The sequence below is a fragment of the Sinocyclocheilus grahami genome, unplaced genomic scaffold (genome assembly GCF_001515645.1).
Source record: "Sinocyclocheilus grahami isolate Dianchi unplaced genomic scaffold, SAMN03320097.WGS_v1.1 scaffold652.1, whole genome shotgun sequence".
Lineage (NCBI taxonomy): Eukaryota > Metazoa > Chordata > Actinopteri > Cypriniformes > Cyprinidae > Sinocyclocheilus > Sinocyclocheilus grahami.
The window spans coordinates 481,157-491,382 of NW_015505831.1; the positions used below are offsets into that span (position 1 = coordinate 481,157).

General features: G+C 37.3%; 1 protein-coding gene across 2 annotated transcripts; it reads right to left on the reverse strand.

Moving 5' to 3' along the window:
* On the reverse strand, positions 1–5,390 carry slc38a11 (solute carrier family 38 member 11). Of its 2 annotated transcripts, XM_016242271.1 has the most exons (6): positions 5,085–5,390; positions 3,074–3,144; positions 2,831–2,992; positions 2,603–2,715; positions 478–609; positions 1–385 (listed from the first exon to the last, which is right to left on the reverse strand). In XM_016242271.1, the coding sequence occupies exons 1-6, from the start codon at positions 5,147–5,149 to the stop codon at positions 95–97; spliced, it is 834 nt and encodes a 277-aa protein (XP_016097757.1). In that variant the 5' UTR covers positions 5,150–5,390; the 3' UTR covers positions 1–94. The 2 variants fall into 2 exon arrangements, with proteins under 2 accessions (XP_016097757.1, XP_016097756.1); XM_016242270.1 differs by having other exon boundaries at positions 2,831–3,144.
* Positions 5,391–10,226: the final 4,836 nt, after the last annotated feature.

Consider the following 10,226-nt stretch of genomic DNA (forward strand, 5'->3'; position numbering starts at 1 on the left):
TGTCATTTCTTTAATACACCAATTGCATCAACAATTTATCACTAGAAAACGGCATATGAAAAGATTCCAGTGAAAATGACAAAGTTAATGTCAGTCAGAAAATGCTGACATTCTGTGTGGCGTTAATAAACTGCAGCCTGCTGTTCGGTGAAGTGGTGCTGGGAACGGAGGTGTTGGAGACGGTGCAGTAGAACAACTCTGCTCCGTGTGAACAGTCCTGAGGGAAGAGCACCATCATGATCAAACCGATAATCATCACGAAAACACCTGCCGCCAGGATGATGCTGGGGATGAGGTTTTCACCACGAAACCAGCGGCCGTCCGAGAGCTTCAGGAAACAGGCGGCGGGGAAGATGAACATGAGGGGTATGGCGCTCAAAACCCCCTGAGAGAGACACAGAAACACAACATTTACACACATCTCTGAATGACTAACTGCTGCTTCATTGATGTTGATGAATCAACAGGAAAACTCACATTCAGTTCCAGTACAATACCCAGACAGTCATAAGAGAGCGATATGACCGTCGCCGCTGATACGATCACAAAGGTAATGATGACATGCATGGTGTTACTGAGCTCTCCTTTAAAAAACACATTAGAGATCACCTGGAAAAAAATATTGACAACATCAAGAAACAACCAACTTTAAAGAAAGCTAATTAAATACTAGAACAAGCATTTTTAGTACGTCTTTACACTTTAAAATGTAAAAAACAGTGCATACGGTTGACAGGGTGACTGTAAATGCATACAGGAAGCTCTGAAAAATTTTGATCAAGAGTCTACAGATTTTGACTATTTGTTGCACCAAGTTAAAGGAGGATATTAAATGCCTTTCAGTTTTTCTTTTTAATAAATAATAAAAAGTGTTAAAACCAGAGTACTACTTCACATTATTATGTGTTATTTTAGTATCACTGAGATACTATTATTTTTTTTATTTATATTTTGAATTTGCCTTTTTTTATATTTTCCAGGTTAATTTTAATTTTGGTTAGTTTTAGTCATTTTGTTGTGTGTTTTTGTCATTTTTATACTTTTATGTTTATTTATGTTTACATAGTTTCTATTATTTTGGTTAAAATTTTTACTGAATGAAAAGGAGAAATGTTGCCTTAGCAACTAGCTGAAGTACAAATAGTTTACATTTGTTTATATACTGTACACTGTAAAAAAAAAATCCCTAAAATTTACGGTAAAAAACCGGCAGCTGTGAAAAATGTGTAAAATATACGGTAGCAACGTTTTAGGTTTTACAGTTTTAACTTAAATTTACAGTTAAATACCGTAATTACATTAACTGATATAATGTTAATATGCCAACCTATTGAAGTACCGAAATCTGTTTTGTACCTTTGTAATACACTGATAACCACCAAATGCAGGTGATGAGAAAGTCACATGATGATCCAAAGCCCATCACAAGCAGCTCATAAATAATAACATATATAGAAGGTGCACAGTGTCATTCACACAGACACTAAACACCATCATGGTAACACACATGAAACTGAAATAATGCAATAAACATTCATTTAACAACATTAGATGTAACACTCAACCCTAATATACAAAACTGATAAGAAAAAACTAAGAAGAAACATAGTTATTTCAACAAAAAAACATCAAATTTGAAATGTAACGCAGGGAATTCTGGGAATGTCAATTTACGGTTATTCACTGTAAATTATACGGTCTTTTTCACTTCCAAAAATGGTATACTACCGTAAAATTAATGTCCAATACATGTAATGTCCAATACAGTTTTTCACCGTATATAGTAGGGGAATTTACCGTTAACCATTTAACAGGTTTTTACTGTAGCATTTTTACAGTCTTTTACCGTTAAATTCAATTTTTTACAGTATACATTTTATTTCAGTTAACGTTTATTTTACTTTACGATTTTTTTAATGGTTTTGTGTTAGTTTCAATTAACTATAATAACTCATAAGCATTCAATTAATTTAGAATTTAAGTTTACAAATTTTATTTTTATATATCAAACAAATATATATATAAATATAATCAGTGTCCCCAATACTGCTGCAATTCCCGTCACAACAAGTATTGTCAAGATCAGTATATTTATGATGGAAAATCCACTTAAAGGTTGATCAAGGCCATGATCAGATTTTCATTTCAGGACATTTTTCAAGCTTTCAAGAAGTCAAAAGTGCCCCAGTTGAAGAATCACCCATTCTGTATGTACAGTAAAAGCTTCAGTTATCTTACCTCACGGGTTACAAAGCACTCCAGAGGGAACGTGGTGATTATACTGACCCCATAGCAGAATCGACCGAATGTAGCCAAGTTATCATTCCTGCAGTAGTTCTCGAATATATCACCTTGGACAAGTAACACAACAGGAAAACATGCAATTCTTTGCGTGCTTTTTGTACCATATGACACAGATTTATCAAAGTAATAAGTGCAGATATTGTGACATTATTTACAGTAATTTACCTTCTTAAAGGTTGATCAAGGCCATGATCAGATTTTCATTTCAGGACATTTTTCAAGCTTTCAAGAAGTCAAAAGTGCCCCAGTTGAAGAATCACCCATTCTGTATGTACAGTAAAAGCTTCAGTTATCTTACCTCACGGGTTACAAAGCACTCCAGAGGGAACGTGGTGATTATACTGACCCCATAGCAGAATCGACCGAATGTAGCCAAGTTATCATTCCTGCAGTAGTTCTCGAATATATCACCTTGGACAAGTAACACAACCGGAAAACATGCAATTCTTTGCGTGCTTTTTGTACCATATGACACAGATTTATCAAAGTAATAAGTGCAGATATTGTGACATTTACAGTAATTTACCTTGTGTATAACCAGTAAAAGTCACATAACCTGCAGCAGCAAAGACAACACTGACCAGTACAGCTGAACCCACAGATACATGAGTGACAAGAGACCAGCTGCTCAGTGTGGGCTCCCGCAGCGACCCGTAGATCATAAAGCTGTTGTGGTGGCAGATAAAAGCTGAAAAATATGAAACACGCCAAAGTTTGGATTGAAAAAGGTACTTTAATTGAAATATGTTTACTGAAAGTAAAACCTCACCGAAACACATGACGGCAACTGCCTGAATTGCATTCCACCGTGCAAACACCCATGCATCATCTGACGCAGGTCTGTGGGTGAAATAAATATGTAGTTATTCATTTTAGAAATAGCTATTTTTGATGTTTGTGCATGACTATGCAAACACCACTGCCAGGGTGTTTTGAGTGTTTTTACAGGGTTTCTGTACGTTTTATGAAGGTAAATTTTAAGACTTTTTAAGACCTCTTTAAGACCAATTTAAGAAAATGTAAGGGATTAATTAAAGGAAACACAGGACTTCAATATGTTCTCTAAATGTAAATGTATAAGGAGAATACAATGAATGGAAAACAAGTTTTCATACCCCATTGATAGATATTTGTTCTTGTTTTAAAAGCATAAACTCACTAAATTAATTTTTTTTAAATTGCATTTCAAGTAATTGTATTTTGATGTAAGGATATTTATATATTTGTATTGGAATACAAGTTTAAAATACTGACAGAAATGTTTTATTTTAAAGTGCATGCAACATTTAATGCCATGACTTTATGAATTTAAGACTTTCTGCTCCGTTTTAAAGTGTCCCTATTATGGGTAATGAAAGGTTCATATTTTGGATTTGGGAGTCCCCAACAACAGGTTGACATACATGTAAGGTCAAAAAATACTTTCATTGTCTTACAATATGCCTTTATTTTTACCTTACTTGCTAAATGACTCCCAAACGATTCGCTCAATGATTCATTTTTCCAAACCCTCCTTTGCGTGACGCTAATCTGCGGTGATTGGTCTGATTGGTCGATTTCATTTCCATTTCATAATAAAAGCTGCGTTTGTGAGCGCAGTGCTGCTTTGTGTACAGCGTTACCGGGGAAATAGCTGTTTTTACCGCTCCAAAAGCGTCACCTAGTGGCAAAGAATTAATTTGCATTTTCATTCAGACCAAGGCGAAAAGACCAACAAGTGGGCAGGCAATATGCTAATGACCTCAACATGAAACGGCTTGGGATTTTGCTTTAAAAATGACTCGTTTCAATGATTCAGAGTCGACTCTTCTTTTGAGAGACAATAACTTTATAATAGATTTAAAACTTTGCAGGGTGTTTTCATTCACTTAGAGCTCTGTTACACACTGCATGAAAGGTCATTTTCCAAAATCCAAATTAGGGGCACTTTAAGACATATTAAGGCCTTAATTTGTGGAAAGCAATTTTTTTAATGTTTTTAAGACATGCAGAAACTCTGTTTTTAGCATGTCTTAGAGTCAAGACAGCCACATTTCCAAGTCTCTATGATATTTAGGTCTCTAGAAACTGTATTGTACTAATTTTTTGCCTGTTTTTTTATCAGCTCTGTGAAAAATCCAACATTTCTGAGGTCTCTCTGAGGTCTGAAAACCAACACCTCCTTTGTGTAACTAGGACAAAATACAAACACAGGGGAGATAGAGCCTTTTCACGAGCTGGTACAAAACTGTGGAATGACCTCCCTCATAGTATTAGATCCGTTAACTCACTACCGGTTTTCAAAGCTGTGTTAAAAGCACATCTTTTAAAGACCAATGAGGAGTTGTTGTGATGCAGGGTTAGTTATTTTAAATTGTATCCATGTTGTTATGTGATTTGTGTTATTATTTGAGACTATGCTTGTTGTTATGTAATTTTATTGTGATATTGTGAAGCACTTTGGGCAACCTGGTGTTGCATTAAACTGTGCTATATAAATAAATAAACAAAACAAAACAAACATTCAACCTGGGTTTCACAAGGGTTAGGGGTTTGCTTCATCATACATCACAAAATATGTGTGTATTGTTTCACTGCATTGTGACACTATGTACATGCCTTGTTATACTAAGGCCAAAAATATGATGGAAAGTCAAATAAAAAAATTAAGCTCAGTGAGATCATTTCTAAGAAATTAGTGTTTAAAGGGTAAATCATTATCCTGAGCTGCGGTCGGCAAACATCAGCATATGGTGGATGGTGTGAATGAATGCACACAGATGGAGAGAGAGATTTTATACATCTGTGGTCCTAGTGTCGCTGCTCTCACAACCACTGTGATGAGGATGGCAAGAGTCAAAAGCATGGACAATAAAGATACCTGGAACAGAGGAAGGGAGAGGGTTCATTACTGTCAGTTTTAACCTAGAAAGCTTGCTGTTTCATCCTTGATTGTTACATTTCTAAGGCCTCTAAATGACCAACATGATAAAAACTTTGCTGGAATACATGCACACAATCTACTACATGCCTTCTGTTGTCTGATTGATAGTTTAGACATTTTTTCCAAGTAAAAGTCATTTTAGTACAGTTGTACAAATGTCCACCTTCAGCTCGTGCTTCACATACCTTGAGTTCAATCTTTCCTGAAATTTGTACAGATTTTTATGAAGTAACCATAAGATGAATAACTTTTATATAGTAATATTTCAAGATGAACACCTACTAGACTAAAGGAACGTAAGTTTACTTTATTATTCATGTCATCCAGACCCATGTGATGTTATTTTTCTGTGAAGCACAACAATGACTTGGCTTCAAATAACTTGGAATGTAGCACACAGGTCATATGGACTATTTTTTATGAAGCATTTATTATCCTTTGTCTTCTCTTTTAAAAGCCCAACATAATCAGACAAGGTGACTGTTGTATGACAAACTTGTCTACAGAAAAAACAGACATGAGAGTAAGTAAATAACAGCTAAATGACAGGTGAAATTATTGGGTGAAATATTCATTTAAAGCCACAGATCACAAATGATTATACGTTAACATGGCCTACTTAATATTCATAAGCTCAGTCTCAGGCATAGTAGGATTGGTGATCTAGCGCTCATCTCCGTGGTCTCAAGCACTTCGCTTTTTGATCAGTCTTCTGCGATTCTTTTTTTCTCTCGCCGAAAATCCCTCGGAGTTTACTTAGGATTAATTTCCCCCTCGTGTTGGCAGAAATGTTTGCTGGAAGATGGTGAGTGGATCATAAAGTGCTGATGAAAGCTATTAAAAATTATGGTCAATAAAAAAAATGCTCTAGGTTATAATGGAAAGCAAATAACAATACAATGTCTGATGCATAAAAGAGTTAAAAACCAGGATTTTAAAATGAAATCCGAGCTAGTCTGAGCTTGATTGTGATTATACAGTAGCAGAAGTCAATAGCATGCTTCGTTTTTAGATGTTCTCATTCAGTTGACAGAATGCAATGCAACATGCACATTCTCAAATCCTATGCATTATTTATCGGCTTTAAGATATCGGCCAAATTTTCTTATCAGGCCGATACCGATAACAGAAAAAATGAGCCGATATGGGCCGATACCGATATGGTGGCCGATATATCGTGCATCCCTAATTTACGTATTTCACATCCATGCATGCTTTGTTTAGTGATGCTGTAGTGCATTGGTTTATGAGTCAATGAGATAAAACAGTCATACAAATTCATAGTCCTAAACAAACTTATGCCCCAGTCAAATTTTCTTATAGGGGTCATATGATGCGATTTCAAGTTTTTCTTTCTCTTTGGAGTGTTACAAGCTCTTGGTGCATAAAGAAGATCTGTAAAGTTGCAAAGACTAAAGGCTCAAATCCAAAGAGATATTCTTTATAAAAGTTAAAGGGGTGGTTGACTGTTTTTTTTCTAGGCTTGATTGTGTTTAAGGGGTGCAGTCTAACATGTGTTAATGCTTCGTTTGTTAAAAAACGCATTATTTTTCACATAATTTACCTTTTATTCCACAACGCTCTGTCCCTTCTCCTCTGAACGCACTGATCATTTCCTGCCTTTATGAAGCCCCTCCCTCAGAAATACACGATGGGCTCTGATTGGTTAGCTAGCCCAGTGTGTTGTGATTGGCTAAACCGCCTCTAGCGCGTGTCTAAACGTCCCGCACCTCAACATAGCGGCATGTGCTCGGGTTGTATTGTAAACAATGACGTCGTCTATATTGCTTATCACGATGGGCTCTGATTGATTAGCTGGCCCAGTGTGTTGTGATTGGCTAAACCGCCTCTAGCGCGAGTCTAAATATCACGCCCCTCAACATAGCGGCATGTGCTCGGGTTGTATTGTAAACAATGACGTCGTCTATATTGCTTATCAATTTGAGCCCGATTGAGACGCAGAGGATATTATTGAAGAGGATCGCGCAGAACCTGTGCAAGCTCGGCTTTTAATGGTAGGCCTAAGACTTTTTGTCTTATAAACTGTCTCATACTTTTAGATACGCTGTTATTTGTAAATGTTGCGTGTTCCCGGAGGCGGGGTTTATGTAAAATTCTGGGTTCTTGACGTAACGGACCCGGGAAGTATCTTGTTGTAGTCCCTACCAGTCGTTTTTGTAGGCATTAAACTGCCAGAACTTTAAAAGACGATATCTCTGTTTGCATTGAACTTTCAGCTTCGTAACTTTGCAGATATTGTTTATGATCAAACAGCAACATTACACACTAACTAACATTAAAAAAGTGAAATCGCAATCAACCACCCCTTTAAGAGTTAACCACGCCTACCTACTCGTTCTAACACGCCCCCACATACCTACCTCACTATGTGGGAAGATTTGCATAACGCCGCCCAAATGTTCACGCAAAGAAAGAAGGCGTAACTTTTATTCTCGCTGTAGTATTGTTGCGGCCACCATGTCGTGAAGACGCTGTGTGCTTCGTTGTGAAAGCGAAACTACTTTGTTTGGCCTTCCAAAAGAGGACGATATCCGCTTCGTCATGCCTCTAGCCCGGTCTCAGCGCACGCTAAGCTGCGGCTTCCACTCACGCTAGGCCGCCGTGCTTTTCGTTGTGAAAGCGAAACTACTTTGTTTGGTCTTCCAAAAGAGGACACGACTACAAATCAGTGGTTGAGTTGTATTTACAACACTGTTCCAGGACTGTTCAACCCAAATATTCAGATGTGTGCAGCACATTTTATGGAGGACTGTCTCCTGATCCTGGGAGAGTAGACTACAATGCCGGCTGTTCTGACTCACCGTAAGTACGTAAGTACGTTTTCATTTAAAGGATTTGCCACTGATGATTCAAATGTGAGTTTTGGGCAGTGTAGAGTAGCACTTGTTGTTTGTCATTTCTCCGATCACAAATGCAGACATGGTTTTATGTTTACGCGCTGCGATGCAAAAAGACATTATTAGTCATTATAATCAGTAATTATGTCCCCACTGGATGCAACAAATGCCTCGTTTATAATGGGTTTTCATGTTTTTGTCTCATCGCTCCGGCCGGGACACGGCATCAACAATATGTGAGGGGCGTAACATTTCCGTCACACGCTTGAGGTATTCGGCCAATCACAACGCACTGGATAGTTGGCAGATCACAGCACACCTCGCTTTTTCAGACCGATGAGTTTTGTAAAAATCGATGTGTTTCAGAAAGGCGGGGCATAGAGGAGAAACAATAATGTACAGTATGTGGAAAATAATGTGTTTTTTTTACTTTAAACCACATAAACACATTTTATTACACCAAATACACAACATAATGTTCTTTTTAGCAGCATCATATGACCCCTTTAAATGGAAAAGGCTTTTACTGTCAGTTCACTCGCCAGTTTTTGGATATGAGTTCATTGAGCTGTTGATTTGTTGATTCGAAAACTGCTCTGACTCGTGAATTGATTTAGTCCGATGTGCGAACGAATAGTTCATATTGGTTTAGTGAATCAGTTCATTAAAATATTTGACTCAAAAGAACGAATTGTTAGCGAATTGCTTGGCTTCTGTTCTCCTTTCCAGTAGCTGATTCGTGTAGACGAGATGATGCCACAGCACTGGAACAGTTTTATAGAGAACTACGTTTTATTTGACTGCAGCTGATCATACTAAACAGTGCAACCACTGGAACAGTGGTTATTTAGGAAGAAAGTAAGGTATGGTCAGTCTTCAGAAAGATTTGATCACAAATGAAGTCATTTATCACGCTCGAGTGCATTGTAAGCCACCAAAATCGCCTCATAAGTCGCTTCATACAGGTTAGATTTAATAAAAGAAGACATGTTCTTCTGTTCCGCCCACCTCAGCTGAACACAACCGTCTAGAAGGTGCCAATTTAAATTAAATCAGGTATTTCTCCACAGGCAGGCAGACAATAATATAAAGGCTTTCTTCACCAGTTACATAAGATGAGAGAGATGGTGATGCTTACATTATAATACAATATAGTGGACTTATTTTTTAATGGAATAATACGCAGAAAATGTCTCTACGACTTTACATATATGTCTGAAATAGGTAGTGCTTTCGACTTTGTGCAGAAACTCTTCGCCTGTCAATCATTGTGCTTGTCCAGGCTGGTGGGCGGGGTTTGTGGCTAGATAATTCAATGGCTAAATATTCATTGAGTGAATACTTAAGAGGACGTTATCTTTCAGGAATTGATTAGATCTTGAAAAGTGGACATTACCAGAATAGAGTCAAGTGGTTGGAGATAAGGTGTTAAAAAGTAAGAAGGATTGTTGACATTAGATAAAGAGGTTCCATATATACAACTATTTTCTATTTGAAATATATATTTAAAATGAAATTTATTCCTGTGATGAAAAGCTGAATTTTCAGCATAATTTCTCCGGTCTTCGGTGTCCTATGAGCTTTCAGAAATCATGCTAATATGCTGATTTGCTGCTCAAGAAACATTTCTTATTATTATCAACGCTTAAAACAGTTGTGCGGCTTTTGTGGAAACCGTAATAGTTTGTTGTCAGGGTTCAATGAATAGAAAGTTATTTTAATTAAAGGGGTCATATGATGCTGCTAAAAAGAACAGTATTTGAAGTAATGAAATGTGTTTATGCGGTTTAAAGTAAAAAAAACACATTATTTTCCACATACTGTACATTATTGTTTCTCCTCTCTGCCCCGCCTTTTTGAAACGTGTCGATTTTTACAAAGCTCATCGGTCTGAAAAAGCGAAGTATGCTGTGATTGGCCAGCTATCCAGTGCATTGTGATTGGCCGAATACCTCAAGCGTGAGATGGAAATGTTATGCCCCTCACCATACTGTTGTATTCCCTCAGCGACCAGCACGGATCAGCTCTAGGCATGACGAAGCGGATATCGTCCTCTTTTGGAAGACCAAACAAAGTAGTTTCGCTTTCACAACGAAGCACACAGCGTCTTCAGGATATGGCGGCGGCGGCAATACTACAGC

Coding starts and splice junctions, on each gene's coding strand:
- slc38a11 (XM_016242270.1), bottom strand. CDS start 5,149: ATGCTTTTGACTCTTGCCATCCTCATCACAGTGGTTGTGAGAGCAGCG. Junction 2,716..2,830: donor TTTTACTGGTTATACACAAG/GTAAATTACTGT, acceptor TACTTGTCCAAG/GTGATATATTCGAGAACTAC. Junction 386..477: donor GTATTGTACTGGAACTGAAT/GTGAGTTTTCCT, acceptor TGTCTCTCTCAG/GGGGTTTTGAGCGCCATACC.